Source organism: Patiria miniata, unplaced genomic scaffold (assembly GCF_015706575.1).
Source record: "Patiria miniata isolate m_02_andy unplaced genomic scaffold, ASM1570657v1 HiC_scaffold_24, whole genome shotgun sequence".
Taxonomy (NCBI): domain Eukaryota; kingdom Metazoa; phylum Echinodermata; class Asteroidea; order Valvatida; family Asterinidae; genus Patiria; species Patiria miniata.
In genome coordinates this window covers 21,604,321-21,628,258 of record NW_024037063.1, presented here as the reverse complement: position 1 = coordinate 21,628,258, position 23,938 = coordinate 21,604,321, and the positions used below count along the sequence as shown (strand labels likewise).

Below are 23,938 nucleotides of genomic sequence, written 5' to 3'. Positions count from 1 at the left end.
ACCCCTAACCTACCCTGAGCATTGCTTGCTGGTCTTCGCTGTATTCTATCTGCGCTGTGGCTAAGTTGATCAAACTTCTCTCAATGGGGTCTTTGTCGTTGTCGTAGATGAAGACATACGGACGACGCACAATGACATAACGCATGACCCACCCTGCTGTCTTCTCCTCAAGGAAGTTAAGGTAGCCTCGCCTTGACACAACAGGACTGGGGGGAAAACCACATAAAGGAATGTAAGGTAGCCCCTCCCTGACACATGAGGATTAACACAATCAAGGAAGTTAAGAAAGCCGCTTCTTGACACATCAGGACTAAAAAAAAGATCAAGGAATTTACAAGTAAGGTAGCACCTGACACAAGGGGTTAACCCTTTCATTACCACATTGTTTATTGACTTGGCTCTCCCCAGGACCAAATTGTTTGCTCAGTCATGCAGAAATCACTAGAGCGTGAACAAAATGACCACAAGTCCAAAACTCACTTTTTTCAACCCAGATTTTCACTGCCAAGGAGTGATTTAAATCATAGGTGTTGTGTGTAAAGTTTGTTCCTTGAACCTTACTCTTGTATGTGATGTAAAAATGAAGTCCATATGTGTAAATATAAGAAAGTTATGCCTGTTTGTTCATCTGGTTCCATTTATCAAACTGCAGGCCATTTCACCACATGACCAAATGGCACTCCATACCTCAATTTGTGCGTGGATACTTCTGAAGCACTTTTCTCATTTTTTTGTAATGGCAACACTATGAATAAACTACACCATTAGAACGATCCGAAAACACTCTTTCAGCTGGTACATGGTTGATGTATGGGCGGCCAAAAATATCAACATGCCGCCTTTCTGAAAAGTAGTGAATATATCTGTGTTGAGGGTGTTCTGTGTGTGGTTTCCTGGTCGACTAAAGTCGCCCATGGGAACCAGCAGGGGGGTTCTTCTTGTGGACAAAAGTCGCCCATGGTAAGGAAAGGGTTAAATAACAAAATCAAGGCCTCTTCTTGGTAAAGGTTTCAGACATGGCCTGGACTAGCTTGAATTGACCAATCAATGAGGCCCATGACTGCTGGACACTGCCCACGTAAGCAACAACATATGTGCCTCTCAATGCCACATGTCAGACACACGTCATACGCGAGTGCGCATGTCTGACTTGTAATCACTGCTGTAATTGGTCAACATGTCACAGGGGAGGTCCTTCTTAAGGCCAACGAAGGTACTGAAGCCACACATACCTGACTCGGATTTCTTCAACATCCGGCACAAACATCCCCTTGCCACCTTTCTTCATCTTGCTGGCATCCCCTGATGCGCCTGCCATGTCGTGGCCTTGTATCCCCGGCAGATCCGTCGGGATCGGTAGCTTACGCGTGCCGGGACCCAACAGCTGTAAGTCTGGCATGGAGCTGGAGGACGACATGGGTTCATCGGGGGTCATGACCTCCTGACCTTGGCTGCCGGTGGCCACTGAGGCTGATGCAGTGCTTTCATCAACGTCTTCAGGTCTCTGGAGAGTGACAGTGGGTGGCTCAGAGGTCTGGATAAGGGGTAGGGATGTTAGCAAAACACCAAACCAACAGAATGTTAGTATGTTAGTCACTTTATGTTGCATGCAACTATTATATTAACATTCTTAATCTTGTAACACCACTGTTAGATTTGTAACACTACTCGTTTTATAACACCAACATTAGTTTCATAACACTAGTAGTATTTTTGAATCACCACTACCAGTATACGTTTGTTAACACCAACAACAAAAGTTTCATTTTTGTAAGGTTTATTTTAGTACATTGGGATTAGTTTGGTTGTTTTAGTACATTGCGATTAGTTTGTGTATTTTAGTACATGTACATTGCGAATAGTTTTGCGAGACCACTGTCGACACTTTTGCAATCCCACTTGGTATATTTGCACCACTGATCATATGTAACACCAACTTCAGTTTAGAAGCGTCACTGTTAATTTTATAAAAGCTGATATTTTGTTTATTATTTATGCAACATCATAAACAGTCCACTTTGGTTGATTTGGATTTAAGTTATCAAATCTCTGTTAATGGTCATACCAGTATTATAAAGAAAAGGAAATGTCTGTCAAGGGCAGATCCAGAACAATTTTTTTTTTGGGGGGGGGGAGAAAGAGGGCTCCATTTTTTTTTAAAGATCCTATTTTTGGGATCTCTGTAATCTCCTTGACCATTACTAGATGGCGGATGTATAAGAATTGAAAAACATATTTTCAGGTTTGTACACTGAGCTATGAAAACCTCTGTCACGCACAGTACATGTACATAACACTAGAATTACCCCAATGTAATGTGCAGCCACCACCGATCTCTATATAAAGACCGGAAACGTACATAAAGCCGCAGAAGAAAGCCATTTAAAATCAACAAAATGCGACCCCACACAATTTTATTAGTTTATTTAGATCAAAATTAGCCAAAATCGCCTATACAATTGAGTCTTTTATCTGCAAGTGATTATGTTGTTCTGGTATTATCCAAAAAGAAAATATCATGGTCTAACGTCAGTGAGTTTACGTATACTTTTAAAATAGGTACGTTGTCACATACTCATCATTGCAACGCAGTTCAAAAAGTCTGATCAGTGTGTCTCAAGTTTCTCCGTATGTATGTGTGAGTGCTTCATGCATGTTCTGTGCTAGCTGTAGCTACAGCAGCGCGGTATTGCGTGTCAGGGGAAATCCCCACGGCAATGTCTGTGCCCAACAAGCAATTCTATTGGTTGACCGGGACTTACACGGCCGCACAAACTTTCATCGCCATGCATCGCGGAAACCAAATTTTTGATGAAAGTTTTGTTTGAAATTGGAAAGAGAAATCATGTAAGCAAAGCGTCCTAATGAAGATGACATTCAAGGAATTCTTTGTAAAAAAACATGGGCAAGTCGTCCACAATTTTTCAATTGATATACAAGAGGCCAACCTGACGAACCACTGAGAAATGTAAAGAGCGTCGACACGACAGTGGTTGAACCCATGTTCCGTGCTCTATGGTTGAACTTATGAACTTTTCACGATAAACATGTCTCAAAAATCATCCCAAACACTTGGACTGTTGACCACTTAAACATGTTAGTTCCCCACATGTATATGTCTCAAGGGGAAAAAACAAATAAATAAAATAAAATGTCATGCCGGCTGACCGATGCAACTATTTTTTCTGAGACCCGAACCAAAGGTATTTTTTTGTTTAGTCTTGCCAAATGGGGAATTGCCGCATGTAGTCATGTTGAATCAGATGCGGCCTACAAATAAAACACAAAGCGGAATGTGAAAGACAGTGTCTGTGTGAGACTCACTTTGAATGGCGGTGGTGACAGGACAGGCGGCTGGTTGCGCATCATCAGCTTGACGCAACGGTCTAGCAACTCATGCTCTCTATCCATACTGTCATTGGACAGGGTCGTGTCCAGGGAGCTATCTGTCTCAGACTTCGGCATGCCCTCTCCACGCGTGTTGACCAGCTCCTGCTGGATTTTGTCTCTGAGAAGGAGGTTGTGACGTGCCTTCTCAACCTGCATCAATAAGAATTGGCAATCAACAAATTGTTCCCTTGGACCTGCGTCTATCAAAAGTGCTTATTTGTTCAGGAGTCAATATTTCTTCGTATTGATGTCCAAACATGCTGGATTTAATCAACTGATTTTAAAAATAAACCAGCATGCATTTAAGAGGTATCCGACTTCATCCACAGTATATAATTGGTGACAAGTACATGTACATGATGAACTTTAATAGCAGATTTCACATTTATGATGGACGCTCATGATCATCTATAGACTAACAATTTCTTTGGCGATTAAAAACTGTTTCTGTGTAGAAGACTTTTAAATAAATTTTAAACTAGATGCTACTAGATGTTCATGTAAGGAACTTGAAAAGTGGCCACTTGGAGACACATTGTAGTGTGATGTAGTCCTTTATGAGGTATCTATAGACTCCATGCATTAGTACCCCTCAACTGTTACAAAATGAAACTTGGGAGGGACAATGTACTGTGTTAGAGACTCTTGAATGCATTGCCAACAGCACCTGATGCTTATGCAAAGAGGTGGAGGTCTATAGACTACATGCATTAGTACCCCTCAACTGTTACAAAATGAAACTTGGGAGGGACAATGTACTGTTAGAGACTCTTGAATGCATTGCCAACAGTGCCTGATGCTCATGCAAAGAGGTGAAGATCTATAGACTCCATGCATTAGTACCCCTCAACAGTTACAAATAGGAAACTCGGGAGGGGCAATGTACTGTTAGAGACTCTAGAATGCATTGTTAACAGCGCCTGATGCTCATGCAAAGAGGTGAAGATCTAAAGACTCCATGCATTAGTACCCCTCAACAGTTACATATATGAAACTCGGGAGGGGCAATATACTGTTAGCGACTCTTGAATGCATTGCCAACAGCACCTGATGCTTATGCAAAGAGGTGGAGATCTATAGACTACATGCATTAGTACCCCTCAACAGTTACAAAAAAGAAACTTGGGAGGGGCAATGTACCTTGTTAGAGACTCTTGAATGCATTGCCAACAGCGCCTGATGCTCATGCAAAGAGGTGGAGATCTATAGAATCTATGCATTAGTACCCCTCAACATTTACAAAAAAGAAACTTGGGAGGGGCAATGTACTGTGTTAGAGACTCTTGAATGCATTGCCAACAGCGCCTGATGCTCATGCAAAGAGGTGGAGATCTATAGACTCTATGCATTAGTACCCCTCAACATTTACAAAAAAGAAACTTGGGAGGGGCAATGTACTGTGTTAGAGACTCTTGAATGCATTGCCAACAGCGCCTGATGCTTATGCAAAGAGGTGAAGGTGCTTTGGTTTTGTACACATGCGCGCTTCTTGCCACATGTACATGCGCAAACCAGTAAGCGCACACAGTGTGTCTTTCCCACTGGGGCTCTTGTGAGTGTTGAAAAAAGTGCCCTCTATTGTTAATGAATGTCCAAAGAAAGTTGCTGCACGTACCTCTTCAAGTCGGCCCAGTTTCTCTAGTTCCCACTGATGATCCAGCAGCAGTGAGTCAGCTCGTGGGCGCCAGCCCTGAAGGTTCTCCTCTCCTCGGACATAGGTGCCTGAAGTGTCAATCACTTTGCGTAAACGACGCTGAGTGCCTAATTTGCAAAAGACAATAAGAACATTAACGGCAGAACCCATCTTAGTACCACACCATGATTTCAAAACTATTGCAGCCTAACACTAACTCCTTGGACAGTGTTTAGGAACAAAGTATTTACTCAAACTTTACACAGGATATTGAGCCACACATGCCAAGTTTGAATATTAGTGGCTAGGTTTCATCTTCCTCAGTACTGCAAAATCCATCAAAATATGATGGGTCTGGCAGGGATTGGATTAACTGAGCAATTTCACAATTGTTCGCAGACTACTTTAATGTGTAGATGGGGAATCAGGTTAGCATAGCAGTTCTTTCCTCGCCTTCACCGCTGTGACCAAGGTTTGAATCCCGCCTGGGCCAATATGTGGATTGGGTTTTCAGTCCCCGTCGATTCCATGAGGTTTCTCCCAGAATGCTCTTCTGGGGTTTTCCTCCCACCTCTAAAACTGTAATTTCTTCTCACTGTCTTCTCTCTGTCTTCTCTCTGCAGGTTTCTTTAGGCTTGCGAGCTACAGTGCCTAGGGCGCTTTTGAGGAATCCTTGGTTTTGTTACCAGAAATGGTTGAAAATAATAATAACAGTAATGTTCCCACCTATGCAGTACTGTGCCCATTGTGTTTTCTAAATTGATAGGTTATCTATATTTTTAATCAACATAAATTCCGATTGTGCTACTCAGAAACACAAATAAACATGAAGAAAATAGAAACAGGAAAATATTTGAAGTAGAGGTAGAATGTTCCAACACACAAAACAAATAAAATGGAATGCCAGCCTAACATATTGTTGTGCTGTCTTCTCTATTTTCTCCTTTTTTTAAGGTCAAGCTGCAAGTCTGTATATTTTATCAGAACTTCAGAGAAGAAAAAATCAAATAAGATTTTGTATCTTGAAAGAATGGATGAAAAAAGATATTCAACAAATTTGAATAGATGACAGACAGACCATGCTGAATTTTGCATCTCTCATAATGCACTGTTCTATAGTCTAGTTTTCATTCAGTTTCCCTAACTTCACTGTTTGGAGATTTCAGAAATTCTTTATCAGAAACAAACATGCGGGAATCTTCAGGAATCTAAAGAGAGTTGTACATACCGAAAATTAATCTGACTCAGCTTACCAGCTGTGTTCTCAATCAGAGAAAGTTATAACACAGCACATTTCGTCCACTTAACTTTGTTTTATTACTGTAAAAATCCATTAACACTATGGGAACGTTCACTGGTAATCACGCAAATTCTCTTGACATTTGCAATTTTGTTCATCAGTTATCGTGCAGAGCCAGATATTGCTGTCTCTTCCAAGATGCCACAAGACAAAATATGACTACTCTACGAAGTAAACTCTACAGACAAGCAAGACGACCAGCAACTACGACAATTCACTCGGCAAAGAAAACAAAGTGACTACTCTAGAAGCCTACCTCCTACAAACTGACTGTCACAGGTCAACAATGATCTGAACACTGTAAATAAACATCAATACACATCAACACAACTCTGCAATCATTCCAACCGGTAACCCTTGTCATGTCGTTCCCAAGTCCTGGTTCCAAGACGTCCTTAGTGGTGCCATATTTCAGCGCGCATGGGTTACTGGACTCAGCAGCAGTTCACCAAAGAGGGCGCCAACAAGCCGCAAAGGACATCTTGGGAATCTTATATTTGTGCTTGCAAAATTCCAAGCAGAAGTGCGTGTGCATTTGCATGCATACATGACGCAGCATGTCTGGTTTCTGTACTTACTGCAGTTTTAGCACCTAGTCATATCCAATGAATGTGTACATGTACGTTACGTCACCTGACTATCGGTTTGCATATCAGCTCTAGTGTTTCCACCATTGCGCACGCTGTTATTTTGCATATAAAGTCACGCCCAATTGCAATGCAAAGATTCCCAAGACGTTCTTTGCATGCGGTTTGTTAAACGCGTCAGGTTCGTGGATGGCCCTATGGGGCCAGGAATATACATGCTGCTGCACGCAGCACAAAGGCTCTGTCGTGAATTACCCCACCAAGAATGTCATGTACATGTACTCAGACTATATCTCTCCATGGTAAACCTTCACAGATTGCAGTCAACACACATTTTTCAATACTTTCAATTTGAGTGTGTGTTAATGTGCCCTCACTGCGTTATGGGAAGTTCTCTATTGTAAGGGAAATTGGGACTGGGTTATAGGGACTTTCTGCTGTCCCTATAGTGTCTTCAGTCCCCATAATAACTATCGCTCAACAGGCCTGTGGTCCCCACAACTATGGAACAAGATTGTGTGGGTTTTATTGTGCAAGTAAAATGACACTCAGATTTCCTTTACTCGGTGGTAACATTTGGTTTCTGTATTAAGAATAGACACTCTTTTCAGGTCCTTCAGCAAACAAAATTCTTTACTTCAACATAATCACACATTTTACCTTGAAAATTAACATTTTTGTATCGATGGTACATGCAATGAGACATCGGTACATTAACATATCGTCTAAACACACACACACAAATACCATCCTATTCTAATATCACTTCTTTATGAACTGATGGGGATTACACATGTGCCTATGTGTGTATTAGGATGTGTATGGGGGTATTTATCAGGGGTTCTGGTACACGGCATGCTACATATACGGTATACCACATATTGAGCGCTTCAGGGAGTCAAAAGTTGGAAGAAAAGTACTGAGAAGTTTGAAGAAGTCTTGAGGAAGCACGAGTACACTTTTTAGAAAAATATCTTCACAGTACAATGTGCTTAGGCAAGGATACACAGACATAAAGAAAGAGTATTTCTTTCTAAAATAACAAGTTGACATTAATAAAATCTATCTTAAGCACATTTTACCCCGAAATGTGATAGAAATGACAAAAATGTCAACATATTCATGATTTTTTTTTTGCCACATGTATGAACTCAAAGTCAACAATAATAGCAAGTTACCATGACATTATTTTGGCCATGCTTCGAGTCCAAATTAAAAAAAATAATCCCACTTTACAATCTGAGAAAAGTCATGCAGAGAAGCAAACTTTTTGTGTTATTCTCAGCCAATGAAAACAAAACTTTTTAAATAATAGAACAAAAATATCCATGATGTGTGAATATACATGTACTCTTGACATGTGCAAATGACATATTCGTCTGATAGAAAATTGAGATATGGACATACCTAATGCTGCTTCAATATTTATACAGAGTGAAAGAGTGAGAGTTAAAGAGAGAAACACAGAAATGCTCTTTTTATCAAAACAAGTTTCAAGTTTTTGGACACAGTTTCGAGAGGAAACAAAGATTCATAACACAGACTGGAAAGAAAAGGCAATATCTACATGTACATCAATGTCACTGGTCACTCATCATTTGATTCAAGACTATGTTCGCCTGCATCCCTCCAACTTTTGACTCCCTAAGTCGGCCCTGACTTGTCGAGGTGTTACATTCACTCGTACCCATGAGCTCTCCGCTGAGATTCCCTGGTACAGGCCAGAATCAAACATCACAATGACTTGCTGATGGAAACACAAAGCACCGTGGATGAACCTACCGGTACACACAACTGACTTGCATAGAGTACAGCTAGCCTTAGGCGCTGTGAAAGCCTTCATGATTGCTTAAAATACTGGCATATATAATGTTACCCAGAATACACTGCATACAAATTTGCCCAATGAAACACTTCCTAAAATCAGCCTGTACCAGGCCCTCAGTTTTGCATGTCTTGGGTACGAGTATCGAGGAGGGGCCAGAGATAAGTCTTACCACTAGTCTGGGGAGTGTTAGCCCCAGGCGAAGTCGATTCCAGTAGGTCTCTCAGATCATATTGACTGAAAGATAGCCCTGCTGGATCGGGCCACAGAAAGGCAATGAGTTAGACAAACAAACAAACCAAAAATCATGAGGGGGAAAATAATACAAGCAAGTACACCAACGCGACAGAGATAAGACAAGAGGTGCAGGAAAGAATGGGGAGTGTGCTGAATCTGTCATAATGTAGGGCAGTTAGGAAAAATTACAACACAAAATGAAAGTCAGGTTTTCCATAGAAAGCAAGGTTGAGACCGTTAGGAAATTACATACATGTTTGTGAAGGTACAGGTGTTAAATAGTTGAAAATACCATGTCTGAGCACGACTATTTGAACCTCAAATATATTCATGGGTTGTTTCCCAAATGCACTACTACCATTGGCAGGCATGCAACGAGGAAGTTACAAAAAAGAGATTCCCAGCTTTATACTTTATACAAGTGTGAAGTGAAAAAGAGGAAATTAGCTGATCTGATGACAAGTTGCATGCCTGCATTGGTCCATGTTTTGATGTACAGAGGGAAGCTAAACAAGCTCATGCCTGGGCCCACATTCTCCACACACTAAGGCCATTAGGATAAGAATTACAAAGTCATGTGGACAAGTTTGCCAAACTTAAAGGATACTTCAGCCTGAAATTTTACCATACATTGAAATTCTTCGAAATGCCAATAACCCTTGCAATTTCAACTTATTCTCCAACACGTATAATGGCTCTTTTGATCATGCTTCTGGAAATCTTCCAAACTTCTCTCAAATCCGCCACTGCAAACTTTCTGTGAGTGTGTCCCTTATTTACTACAAGTTGGTACAATATCATTATAGTGTAGAATAACTAGAAACATACACTGTAGTGTACAAATACATCAGTTGACCAACAAACAGACTACAGAGGGGATAAACAGAACAAAATGAAAATACAGATCTATAGATGAATTAGAGAACAAAGTTATAGAAATCGAAGAAAAGCATTTTACCAAAAACAAAATAACAAAAGGCATAGACTATTGATTAAGAGAAGAAATTTCATATAACCTGGATGACCAAGGCAATAAAAAGGTATTTAATGCAGGAAGACGTAAATTATGTAAAACAAAATCAGGAAATGAGCCCAGCTACGTGTACTGTAACATTGTAATGAATGAAGCAAAGCAAAACGTGAACAAATAAACAAAAGAATTTAGACTTGAAATCAAGTCGTTAGACACTGTCGTGTTTTGTTAAGCACTGCTGTGTGTTGTCCGTGATGCGTGGATTCCAAACGATCAAGGAATTAGCTTTCAGCCACTCTGAGTCAAGCAATCGATTCAATCCAGCCTGTGTTGCACGGTGAACTAGAAGCATTCACCACGCGCGTCAGTGACATATGACACCCGTGGGACCGGGATCGGTGCTGCACCGAGCGAGACGGGTAAACAAAATACATATTCATATCCTCCTGATTCTTAGCCAATCAGAGTGCTCCGTCCAATTTTGGTAGCAAGCTCCATACACTTGTGCTCAAGGGCTTGCAGATGTTTCAAGTCGGTAATTGAAACGACGCACACACATATTGGGGCTGAGGTTGCACTGAACGATCCCGCACGTTATTTTACCGCACACTACACATAACCCTGAATGGTACTGTATGCGTATAGTGCTGTACTGTGTCAACGCCAGTGCAGGCGGTACGGTATGATACGCAGCGGCCCCGGCAGACTAAACCCGGCCAATTACCGGCTTGATTTCAAGTCTAAAAAGACTTAAGCTACATAAACATATATGTACTTCTGGAAAAAAATATTGGAAGCCTGTGTCGCTTCCTTTCCCAAAAATCTTTGATGGGGAGCAGAAGTTTCCGAAAGAGCAGAAAATGGTCTTTGGGCATGCACTGCACTAGTTTCTTATCACTTCATAATTTTGGGTCTTATTCTTTCAAAATGACAACAAAATCACAGTGAAGCAAAATCTTACACACAAATTTTTCTTTTCTTAAAATATTGTGAAATGTTTGATGAATAAGTTATAGAATAACTTGAATGATGAATAAAATATAGAATATGCCTGATCATGCATTTAGAACATGCAGTCCAACAATTAAAAGGGGCCACATTTTTAGAAGCATTTTTAGACGTCTTTTACTTTGTAAAGACTGAAATGCCTGGAATAAAGAAATATTTTTGATTGCAACAGCCAACCACAAATTAACAAATTCAGACCAGAAAAATCACTTCAAAGCAAACGTAGAAACAGAAATTGAAATGAATAAAACAATGTCACATCCATGTCATACATAGGCACATGTCTAATCTACCAGCTGGCTTGAACTAGCAAACCAAAGCATATGGGCTGAATTCAGGGCCATGTCCCATAATATGGCAACACTCATCAATACAGTGCCTTCAGTGGGATTTGATTGTCATTGTGGCAATTTGAATTTCACAGGAACACTCAGGACAAAAACAATTCCATCTTGATTTAGAGGAACTTTAGAAAACAGTTTGAGATAACATTGTCAAATTTCAGACTTCATACTACATGAAGCCACAATGCACAAGTTAAAGGTAGAGAAGATCATTTGGCATTTGTGTATTTTTTTTCTGTTTGAAGCAACAAAAGTGCTCAAAATCTACAGACAGGTGCTTAGCAACTAACCTGATGAACTTTTAGCTCAATGAATGCTGTATATTCCAAGTAAACAATTTTCTAGCATCTTGATTGCAATTCAAAAGGTGCAGAGTCATGTTTTGAATTGCGCCCGAAATTAGCGTCCGGGACACATTCTCATTCAGCCGATAGCAGCTACGCGATGTCACACACTGAACAGACGAAAAATAGCAACCGCGTGCATATGCATCGTTTCAACACTTGCGCACACCCACTCACGGATTCGCCAAATTACAAACCAACTACTAACAAAAAAATTCCAAAAATGTGTCAGTTGCCGCATCTTTGAGATGGCCTTCTTTCAATGTTTTCTTCAAAATGACAGCATGGCAAAAAGAATTAATTCACAGGGAGTGTATTGCCATTACTATCTTCATACTAAGTAAGCTTTTTAAGAATAATTTGGTCAGTTACTTTTTGGAAATCTACAGGCCAGACGCCAATTTCCCTAAGATTGAAATTGATTTTTTAGTTCAATTCAAAAACTTCTCTGAAGTACATGAATGCAGAAATTGATACAAAAACTGTAAACTTAATAATACTCTCACTAAATCATACCTGGGCTCAGAGCTTCCGCGGAACGACGCAGTGATAATTCATATACCCCGGTCACACGACTGCAACCAAAAACATAACAATTATAGTGTAATTTACAACAAAATAAATTTTGAGTCCAAATAACCTTAAATGATTTTCATTTGTCAAAGAAGATTAGCTTTCGAACATACGCATGCCTTGAATGGCTATTGGCAATTTAACACATTCAACAGAAATTTACTTTCATTTATTAAATTTAACATCATTTGTTTACGGTTTTAATTTCAGTTTCAAGTTTATACCACAGTACTTCATTAAAATGCACCGTAATTCATGAATGCAACATTCAAATCCATCACAGTTTCTAAAAATTGGTGATAATTTGAAAAAAGCATTTTTTTGGGGGGGGAGGCATTTTTTTTGGGGGGGGGGGGCATATTACCTGTCAGATGCCTTGTAGTAGCCACTACCGAAGAGGGTACGCAGTGAGCGAGCTGGGCTGATACGAGCATCGCGTTCATACATCTGTAGACAGATGTCTTTGGTTATACAGGCAGACTGGGTGCAATTATCCAGCTGGTAAACCGAGAACAAAATTAACAAATCTTAGTCTTGTACCTTGACTATCCAAGGTTATGTCAGCATAATCCCATGTAGTCGTAATGGACGAAGACCTAGACAATAGTTCTAGACAAGCAATCCAGACACGGCCTTACTCACAATCTGAAGCCAATTGCTTAGAGCCTGTAATTCCTTTTTTTTTTTATATTGACATCATTAACCGGTGCTGTGGATCAAATTTTGCGGTGTTCGACTCGTGTGCCATGGTCTGTGGGTTTGACCCAGGCCGACAAGGAACACTGCCCTTGCGTTCTTGGGCAAGACACTTTACTACAATTGCTTCTCTCTGCCTAGGAGTATAAATGGGTACATGTGAAGGTAGAGAGCAAATTGCGCTGATCTTGAGCAGCTGCAAAAACATTGTCTCATTCCTGATGAACAGGGATAATAATTGTGAAGCGATATATAAGCACATTATTATTTTTTCATATTATTATTAAGAACGAAAGAAGTAAAAACAAAATATCTGGCAAAAAATATAGCAAAAACAGTATCAAAATGGTTCCAATGATTATCTCAAATTAAAGACGAGGGAAAAATAGAAAAGGAGAAGTAAAGAAAGAAATCAAGAATATAACAAAAAATCTTGTCGTTACCACGTTCCTACTTACCTCCAGGTAAGCAGAGAGTGTAAGGTAGACCCGCTCACCATAGGGGGTCATTCTGTTAAGCAACACCGAATTGTGTAGGGAGGTGTCCCATGCCGCCTCAAAGCGGAAACAGGTCCTATACAAAATACACAATAGTAATGGTGAGGCAAATAAAAATGACATGCATACTTTTCTACCAGAAATCCACTCAGGTTATTAGCGATGCTTACCTGTCGTCTCCTGGTTGTTGTATGTACATTGCTGGCAGCAGATTGAGTGACAGGACAGACAGCTCATGATCTGGTTCTGTCACTTCCAAGGTCGTCCGAATACGACCTGAAAGAAAGAAAAAACCAAGTCACATTGGTGCAATTGTACTTCTCCACCTTCCACCTCTGTGACCAAGGTTCAAATCCTAACCTGATCAACATGTTGGTTTGTTTATGCAGTCCCTGCCTGATTCCTTGGGTTTTCATGGAACATTTCTTGAGTGTCTTCCCCCCCGCCTTTTCTTTCTGCTTCTAAGCTAAATATGTTTGGCATGGGTGGCAAGTGCTCGTCTCTCACCGCTGTGTCCCAGGTTCGAGTCCTGGCTCAGACCATAAGTGAGTAGAGTTGTTCATTGATTCTCTCCTGTGCCACAAGGGTTTTTCTCCGGGCTCTCCGGCTTACCTCCCTCTGCAAAAATCAGCACTTTCGATCTCTGGCTGTGCTCCGTAATCAGACATGGGGCATATGGCGGCTGCCTAAGGCGCCTTTACATGCCTGCGGCTTGACCACGTTGTAGCCGCGTCTTTCGCAATTCAGCTTCTCAGCTGAGAGTAAGGATGCTTATCTCCCCGAATTATTATTATTATATAACAGTGCCTAGTCACTGTTGTGGCTCACTGTATCGGTACTAGTTGCAGGATTCTGAATTACTTTCCCAGAATCTTCCAGCAAGTTATCGGCCGTTTGCAAACTGATAACTTGGTTAATACAGGGAAGTTTTTTAGACTTCTGCTACTAATTCAGGCTATCGCAGACCGAGTGCAGATTAACCAGTCCACATTTTGTCCTGGATATTTAATCGGATTGACTCCTTACCGACCACAAGTTCCCTGACATCTCTCCAGATGAGCTCGTTAGACGATTCATGGATGACGGTGATGGCAATACGTCGTTGGATACCCTGATGTAGGAGGTACACACCACTACATGGTAACTCATCGCTGTGGTCTACCACGGCAGGAAGATACCTAAAGAAACGGAGATATACAGCAACCTTGTTGGAGTGGCGTCCATCACAAGTTGAACACAAGTTCAGTTACAAGAAAGGTACAAGTCAATTACAATGCCAGTCACAAGTAATTGAGGATGAACAATAACAAAGGAATGCCACTGACATTGACTTGGGACTGGATAAATTGATACTTACTAGTAATGGACTTTTTAAAGAGTTTAAACAGATTCGATACTGGAACAAGGTTAACATGGTTAAAGGGAATATACATCATTTGCTTTTGCTGTAATTTCAGAAATGGATGGAATTGGGGGTTGGAAATATATAGCAAATATAGTTACACTGACTTTTTTGAGGTTTGGGGTTCGAAAATGCTATAAAAACCAAGGAAAACAATCATTTTCCTGTAGTCTGGCTCCCTGACTCCATATAAGAAGAAACAGAGCAGTTTGCATACATTGGGGAATTGTAAGGTCAGGGAACCAGTCTAGCTGGCTTGTACCCGTTCATAGGTGTGTAATCGATTGCAAACAAGTGCGATGGTCAATTGGGGCCAGTATTTGAAAAAAAACCCAGTTTTTTCCAACGCTGGTCGGCCGATCAGCGTTGGAAATTGATACAAAAATACCACTTTTCTTGAAAATGACAGTATACCAGATGCCACGATTTTACAGGATGATTTACACTGTCATTCACTAACAGTCCAGCAAGGTATTTCAAAATGATTTGGTAGTTTTTATTTTTTGATGTTTGCAAATGTTGTATTTTCCCTTTAATGCAGTGCGTCTGTGTTCCATAAACACTCGGCTGTTGGCTTCAGGTCATATAGGACACAAACACACTCACACACTAGCACGTTTGTTTATGGTGTAAATCGAGGATTTTCTATTGTTTCTCTTCCCTTTTCCTTTGTTTATACTCTTAATTTTTTTGCTACAGGTCTCATTGATTTTGTACACGTTTTCTAATCGAGGTCATCCTCGATTTGGCTCCTGTCCTCGATTCATCGATGATGTTGCATGTGTGTGTCCTCGACTTACACCATAAACAAACCACATGCTTGTGGGAGTAATTCGAGGCCAGATTTATCAATTTTAAGAACACATTTTGAAGGAAATTTCTGAAGTTACTTACTCTCCTGATGGTGCGAGTTCACAGATCTCAAAGAAGACCAGTAGATCATGTCGTGAATGAAGATGACTGGTACTCGGCGTGCTAACCAGGCCGAGCTTAGGCGATGGAACTAGTTGGTAAACAACAGTATCAATTACTATTGAAGCTTCATCTCCCATCAAAGGTTTGCAAATTTGCTTACAGGTTTGCAACTTTGGTTGACTACAGAACTTAAGGTGATTATCCACCAGTAAGTATTTGATTTCATCATTTTATGGCTTGTGGTGCAAGCCAGTATCCATTCCTCTAATGGACGACTAGCTTCAGTTGAACACAAGCTAGTTGATCGTACGTAGTTGACTATTGGGGCCTTAGTCTCCCAAAGATTGGACACACTTCTGGTTATCGTAGCTTTTGCCAAACAGTGCTTGGCAAACTATGAGCAGCCATCATTGCAAAACTTAATAACAAAACTTTTTTTTATAAATTTAAATGTATGTGTCCCATGTGATGCTCGGTAAAGTTTTAAATAAACTATAGTGGAATCCGGTGAAAAGAATTAGAAGCTTTTACTGCGGTGGTGTCACGCTAACATGCATGCTGCGCGCGTTCTTAAAGACGAGGTGCACGAGCATATCTGTATTCCTATTGGTCGAAGGAGCCCGGAGTGTGTGCGTACAACCTGAGCACGACTCGCGCAAGCCTGTCGCCACCATAGAAAATGGGGCCGTATCATAAGTCCGACGCCTCTTAAGTCTGACAATGGACAAACGCTATTTCGGACTTACGAGGCGTCGGAGCTATGAGGCGTCAAACTTATGCGGCGTCAGACCTATGATGCAGAATAAATAAATTGTATGCCTCATAAGTCCGACGCCTCATAAGTCCGACGCTTCATAAGTCCGACGCCTCATAAGTCCGACGCCTCATAAGTCCGAAATTTCAGACTTATGAGGCGTCGGACTTATGAGCGGCCCCCTAGAAAATGGCTGCCGCCAGATTTGTCTTTACAACCAAAATCTAGATAAAGGTTCCTCCCTCTTTAGTGCAGAATGAGATGGCCTAGATGTGTCATTTTGAGCCAAATAAAAAGGAAATTTATGCAACTCATGGCCGTCAAAACAAAATGGCACCAACGATTATAAACAGAAGATGGATGGATAAGCAACTGGAAATGCTCCAAGACCTGGACTGGGGGTAACATTTGTACCTGGTCTGGCAAGAGGAAGGCTGGGAGGAAAGTTCCGCTTCAGTGGTCGCAATCTGCAAAAACATATTTTAAAAAATAAGTCTATTGACATCCATTTCAAAGTTTATTTCAGAACCCCTAACTTTAACAGATTTGTTGTATCACCCCAAAGCTCCCTGTCTGTTACTCCTTATACTGACCCAAACTGCCCCAGTACTCTATGGTTTAATGGATTCATCATGGAGTATATACAGTGTAGTACAATGTAATACAAGAGCTAATGGGTTCATCATGGAGTATATACAGTGTAGTACAATGTAATACAAGTGCTCATGGGTTCAAGTAGCTCTGGAAACTTCTGCATCATGTCCAACATCAGATCACATTTTATGACACATTCAATATGTTAGAGAGCCCATTAGAGAGCCCAATGTGATTGTCTTTATGCTGTCCTAGTAAATGCACCTTTGTGTCCCATTAACCCTAATAATTCATTTTCATTTTGCCATTTTTAAGGGCATTCTGGCGCCTTGTTGACTTTTATGTTAATACAAATTTGCATATTTATAAGCAAAAGTGTGATGTCATTTCAGGCAGAAACCTCAATGTTACAGCTATCCGCTCCGTTCACAAGTACCCCCTAACCGGCAAAGGAAGTACAGTTGGGGGTGACCAACCGACGCCATCTTGCCTGACTGCAATTCATTTGCCGCGAAGCGCGGCCACTGCGTGTAAATAGAACAAATCCCCTGGTGTACGTGCGTCACACACAAGGAACGGTGAGCGTCAACCAGCGAAATGCCCCGCCCATGAGACGTCGTTGTTAGGTAAAAGGGCGTCCTCTTTTGGTAGCGCACGGAGCTCATATCAGCATCAAAATTTGCCAGAATGTGGTTCAATTTTTCTTTCTTTGGTGATTCGAGTTGTCTCAGTACATGACAGTAAGCCAATGAGCAAACTTTTCTCACAAATGTTTTTAATTAACTAATTTTGGGTTCACAATTTGAACAAAAAACCCTTAATCTGAACAGTGTCTTCCTAAAATGACATCACAGCAACAGCGCCCTCATTAGTCAGAAAAAGCATGGACAATTTTAAATGTGCACTTTTCAATAAGATTAACCAAACAGGGATGTCAAGTACTTTCCATACATTTACGAAGAGGAGAAAGTTGCACAAAATATGTTCCCAAGTGAAATTCATGTCATAGGCCCTTGAACTGCTTTTGTACCTGGTAGTTTCTTGGCTTTGGTGATGCAGAGGATGGGCCTGATAGTGGCCAAACACCTCAAAGACAATGGGTGAAGTGCGGACGTAGTCAAGGAACGCTTTGGTCACGGTCACGGAAATCTAGAAGGTGGAAATAGTATGCAATGATGCGATCAAACTGACAAGGGTCATGCAGTGGTAAATCAGGAACAAAGCAGTGTTGTGGGCAAGACTTCACACAAGTCAATTACACGTCATCCAGCCTCAAGTCAAGTCACAAACTATTGAAATAAACTCAAGCGTTCCTTTGCCACTGTCTGCTGATATGAAGGCAATACTTGTCATTTCATTTGATTGACGTGTGATTGACTTGCGACTGACAGGACTAAAAATCGTCACCCAGATTTCAGCAAATCAGAAATCCACCAAAGTGATGCGAAAAGGTCATACTTCACTGAAATCTTTGGTTTTTTTTTTTGCTTCAAAGGTTCACTTGACCCTATGCTAGTTATTCAGTATAAAATACAGGCTGAACTGCAATTCAAGTCCAATAACGCATACAAATAACGTTCATATAGCTTAGCCAATAATGAAACAAAAGTGCAAGAAATCTAAAAAAGCATCTACAACCAATGCTATACTGCACAGAAATTACGGGTAACAATGACAACTATACTACTTCTATGTCGGGTTTAGAATATGTGTGGTATATTCTAAACTCAATACATGAAAACGGGAGGCCTTTGTCTGGACTGACTGATGTAAGTTTAATAAAAAGCTATTTTGCTTTTTAGAAACTTTGACGAGGCACAAATGCCATGGGAAAGCTTCACGGCAATCAAAATTGTAGAAAGAATCAGCTTGAAAAAATCAAACTGGAAATGAATCATAAATGCATATTGGTTGTCATTTTCAATGTAATCACTTTTTGGTAACTTCATTTGTTTCCTGAAATATAACAGAATGCAACCTCTCGAAAAATGTAATGTTAACGGATCCATCAACATCAAGTTTACAATGGAATATCATGAATAAGACAACGGATGTTTAGGATGCTTCAAATCAACAACAAACAAAAATCAAATAAAATGAACATGTATAATGTCATAAAGTATAAACTATAAAGAAATGAATTTCATGGGGAAAATGAGGAGAAAGTCATGAGAAAAATCTTTTCAATGGGCACATATAAAAAAAACCCTCATATACATGTACAGTACACGTAGCAAACACAAATGGTAGGAACTTTTTAATTCTTGTATTAAATTCATTACTTCAATTCCCACCATCATTGGAATGCAGTTGTCAGCTGTGGTATGCCGTGGCACAGGGCTAGTGGGTAGTTCCACAGCTGCAGCTTTTGTGCAGTCCCGCTACCACACAAAGGCTGTGCAGTCATGCGGGCCACTTGCTCTATGTGTGGAGGAATGTCCCCATTACACCCCGTCCTTAAGGGGTTAACCAAGATTCCAGAATATGGATAACTTCTGTTATTTCTTCTACCTTACTTTGATCCCAAAAAACAAAAAGGCAGAAGCAACATTTGCGTTTGCTATTACATGTACATATACAAGCAAAACTAAAACACTGTAAATTTATACACAAAGAGCAAAAAACTACGCACAACCGAAGTGAAGCCTGATTGGTCTCTAAGAATGGGTTATATCTATTCTAAGTTCTGCCACAGCTGCCAGCGTTTGTGGTTTTTGCCCCAACAACAATAATGTACCGACTTACACTTTGAACAAAGTAAAACCCGAGTGGCGCCCCGCCCCCCTGCACCTTGTTCTGCACAGGCTGTGTGACAAAGGCCTCGCGCCCATGAAGCAGACTGCGGAATTAAAAGAAAAGAAAACTAAAAGAACGAAATAGCGAAGAGCCGTGCAGGGCAACAACGCGGTCATTTACTGGTCTTTAGTTTTTGTCAAAACAATTTTTTTTGGGGGGGGGGTTTAATGAGCCACTGTGAAGCAAAAACAATGAAAGGGTGTCAAAATGTTGAAAAGAAAAGTCAACGGAAAGACGTGACGTGGTGACAATCGTACATGTGCAGGTGTGTTGGCCGAGGGGTAACATGGATTTTTTTTTCATGGAGATTTCTTTTTGTTTTCAAGTATCACAAGATTTTTGAAAATAGATTTTTGGTCTTTTTATCACTAATTTTGTGTCACTTTATATAGTTTTGGATTGGAGTGTGAATCCGTGGAATATTTAGTGATTTCAAACTACTATTTGTTGAATGCCAAACTCTTTAAACAGTCAATGCAACTTTGTCATAATGCACAGTCATGTGATCAATGAAAATGCTGAGCCATGTTTAATGGACAATTCTCTGGTCAGATCCCCACCCTCATGCCACATCCCCAGCCACACACAGCCACAAACACATGTACAGAGAGATGGTACACCAAGTGGCTTTGCAAGCAACATTTTTTTTATTATCATTCCGTAGGGTGTATATGAACCCACTTACATTCTGGACATGGTAAAAGCCCAGAGGAGGGCCTTTGCCTGTGTTCTTCAAGGGTTCCGTGGAGAAGGCTTCGTCGTGTCGATGATGGAAGCTGACACCGATGGGAATGGAATTAGAGGCAACAATGGTTCCAAGCATGCCAGAGATTCAGATTTTTTTTTTTTGTTATCTGGCTTGCGGTTCGGTCATTTTTAGTTATAAGCTGCATTACATGTACATTGTACCAACTTGACAAGACAGTTTGCCGAGTGAAGCTGGACCCAAAAAATGGAAGGCAATATTTACTCAGAGTCAGTCAGTTTATGACTCAGTCGGTCAATCGGAGGACGACACAGACTGGACTTTTTTGTCCAGCAGAAATAATGATGTTATAAGCAGAACTGGTGATTTCAAGGAGGGCATAATCTACATTGCTTTGGTACCAATGAAATGAAATAAATGTTCCCAAACAAAAATATTTGACATGGCTACATGTACGTACCCTTGAAATTAAAAAAAAAATACCAGCTCTGATGGTTTGACTACACAACTCAAAATTCCAGAGTCAAGGCTGGTTTATACCTACCAGTATTACTGCCCTTGTAGTTGCAAAGCAAATTTAATGCCACAAATAATACAAGATAAATTTTGCTGGAGTTAAAATGTTTCCAAATTTAAAGGTAGATTAGACCATTTGTAGTAGATCAGTTTTCTTTTGTTTCAACCAACAAATTAGTGCTCAAAATCTAAACAAGGATGCTTAATAACTGTTGTAAATTTCAAGAGAACCGAACAAACATAACCACAATATTCTGGATCTCGAATTCCAAAGTTGGCAAGTCAAATTTTGAAATGTTATCCTTTTATGACCATTCCCCAAATCAGCATTCAGGACATGATTCTCATTCAGCCGGTTGTCACCCATTCGTGGATTCTCCAAATGAAAACCATGAACAAAATTAGAACCCATTGGGGGGGGGGGGGGGGAAATAGATTCAAAGACATTTCGGAAAATGTGTCACTTGACACATCTTTGGAAACTGACGGCATGCGAGGTTGTCACCCATTGGTGGATCCCCCAAAAGCAAACCAAGAACAACTTACACATTGGGGAGGTAGATTCACAAAAATAAATCCAAAAATGTGTCACTTGACACATCTTTGGAAATGGACAGCATGCGAGAAAGCAGTCACCCATTCATGAATCCCCCAATTGTAAACCAAGTACAGATTAGAATGCATGGGGGGAATCACAGATTTTTCCAAAAATGTGTCACATGACACATCTCTGGAAATGATCTTTTGTTTTCTTAAAATTGCCATGCCAGAGGGTTGTAAACCATTTGTGGATTCCGAAATGGCACACCAAGTACAAATTAGAATGCATTGGAAAAACGGATTCACAGGAATGTCCAAAAATGTGCCATATGACACATTTAAAATTGACAGCATGCGAGAAGGTTGTCATCCTCCAACCAATTGCAAACCAATTACAAATTAGAAAGCATGAGGGGGAAGCGGATTTACAGAACTTTCCAAAAATGTGTCACATGACACATCTTCTGAAATGATCTTCTTTGGTTTCCTTCCAATTGACCTTTCTCGGTAGAATCGCGTTAAATTCACGTAAACGCAGCTTGTAAAATCTTGTCCAATTACATATACAAATGGGCGTGGAACGCGCAAAATCCGAGACCGGATTCCACCCTCCCCCTACGATCTCGACCATCGAGTGACGAAAAATTTTGAAACTCAGTACATTCATAGAGTAACTTATCATGAACATACCCAAGAAATGTCATGACTATAGGTCAAAGGGTTTTGGAATTATGGCTAATTAGTTATTCATATGCACGAATGGTAATTCTGCTCCGAGTACACTACGTATTTGGACAAATTCAGGAACATTTTTCGCTGCGTGGCTACCCGTGGTCCGATTATCATGTTTTTGGTATCAAAAGATGTGCAAGGCTCGAGGCTAAAAAGTCATAACAGCTCGGGTCGCAAAGTCAGGGGGGGGGGGGGGGAATCCGCCCCAAGCCCCTTTAAGGTTAAACCAAGTTAACTTTTTCACAATAATCTGGTTGGTTATTTTAGCTGCAAATGGTCTAATCTACCTTTCAATAGTAACAATTGTATTAACAAAGCGCTTTTATCTGCAAATATTGGTACTCTAGGTGCTTATTACTCTTCCTCATCCCAAACATTCCACATACCATCTCAGCTCCCCGAGACATTGAACACTCAGTGCTGCAATTGTGGCTCTAAATAGCTCAAACACAACCTTGTGAAAGCCCTTCTGCCTCTCCCTGCCTCCCTCTCTGCATTAGCCCATGGTTACTGTATCGCCCCAAAACATCCTGCCTGTTACTCCCTGTACCGCCCCAAACAACCCTGCCTGTTACTCCCTGTACTGCCCCAAACCACCCTGCCTGTTGCTCCCTGTACTGCCCCAAACCACCCTGCCTGTTACTCCCTGTACTGCCCCAAACCACCCTGCCTGTTTCTCCCTGTACTGCCCCAAACCACCCTGCCTGTTTCTCCCTGTACTGCCCCAAACCACCCTGCCTGTTACTCCCTGTACTGCCCCAAACCACCCTGCCTGTTACTCCCTGTACTGCCCCAAACCACCCTGCCTGTTACTCCCTGTACTGCCCCAAACCACCCTGCCTGTTACTCCCTGTACCGCCCCAAACAACCCTGCCTGTTACTCCCTGTACTGCCCCCAAGCACCCTGCCTGTTACTCCCTGTACTGCCCCAAAACACCCTGCCTGTTACTCCCTGTACTGCCCCAAACCACCCTGCCTGTTACTCACTGTACTGCCCCCAAGCACCCTGCCTGTTACTCCCTGTACTGCCCCAAACCACCCTGCCTGTTACTCCCTGTACTGCCCCCAAGCACCCTGCCTGTTACTCCCTGTACTGCCCCAAAACACCCTGCCTGTTACTCCCTGTACTGCCCCAAACAACCCTGCCTGTTACTCCCTGTACTGCCCCCAAGCACCCTGCCTGTTACTCCCTGTACTGCCCCAAACCACCCTGCCTGTTACTCCCTGTACTGCCCCAAACCACCCTGCCTGTTACTCCCTGTACTGCCCCAAACCACCCTGCCTGTTACTCCCTGTACCGCCCCAAACAACCCTGCCTGTTACTCCCTGTACTGCCCCCAAGCACCCTGCCTGTTACTCCCTGTACTGCCCCAAACCACCCTGCCTGTTACTCCCTGTACTGCCCCAAACCACCCTGCCTGTTACTCCCTGTACTGCCCCAAACCACCCTGCCTGTTACTCCCTGTACCGCCCCAAACAACCCTGCCTGTTACTCCCTGTACTGCCCCCAAGCACCCTGCCTGTTACTCCCTGTACTGCCCCAAAACACCCTGCCTGTTACTCCCTGTACTGCCCC

General features: G+C 41.4%; 1 protein-coding gene across 13 annotated transcripts in view; it reads right to left on the bottom strand.

Annotated features, from left to right (window-relative positions):
• The window catches only part of LOC119732505 (kinesin-like protein KIF1A), a 73,635-nt gene that overhangs the window by 3,977 nt on the left and 45,720 nt on the right, over positions 1–23,938 (bottom strand). For 3 of the 13 annotated variants that reach the window (XM_038206036.1, XM_038206038.1, XM_038206041.1), the window contains 14 exons: positions 19,818–19,911; positions 18,103–18,221; positions 16,893–16,945; positions 15,704–15,812; positions 14,434–14,585; positions 13,578–13,683; positions 13,354–13,483; positions 12,579–12,712; positions 12,158–12,216; positions 8,908–8,985; positions 5,006–5,151; positions 3,325–3,540; positions 1,233–1,534; positions 14–206 (listed from right to left, as the gene is read on the bottom strand). In XM_038206036.1, the coding sequence (XP_038061964.1) occupies positions 14–206; positions 1,233–1,534; positions 3,325–3,540; positions 5,006–5,151; positions 8,908–8,985; positions 12,158–12,216; positions 12,579–12,712; positions 13,354–13,483; positions 13,578–13,683; positions 14,434–14,585; positions 15,704–15,812; positions 16,893–16,945; positions 18,103–18,221; positions 19,818–19,911 (1,891 nt within the window). Of the gene's footprint in view, positions 1–13; positions 207–1,232; positions 1,535–3,324; positions 3,541–5,005; positions 5,152–8,907; positions 8,986–12,157; positions 12,217–12,578; positions 12,713–13,353; positions 13,484–13,577; positions 13,684–14,433; positions 14,586–15,703; positions 15,813–16,892; positions 16,946–18,102; positions 18,222–19,817; positions 19,912–20,553; positions 20,645–23,938 lie in introns of all 13 variants that reach the window. The other 10 variants (XM_038206037.1, XM_038206040.1, XM_038206039.1 and 7 more) reach the window with 7 other exon arrangements.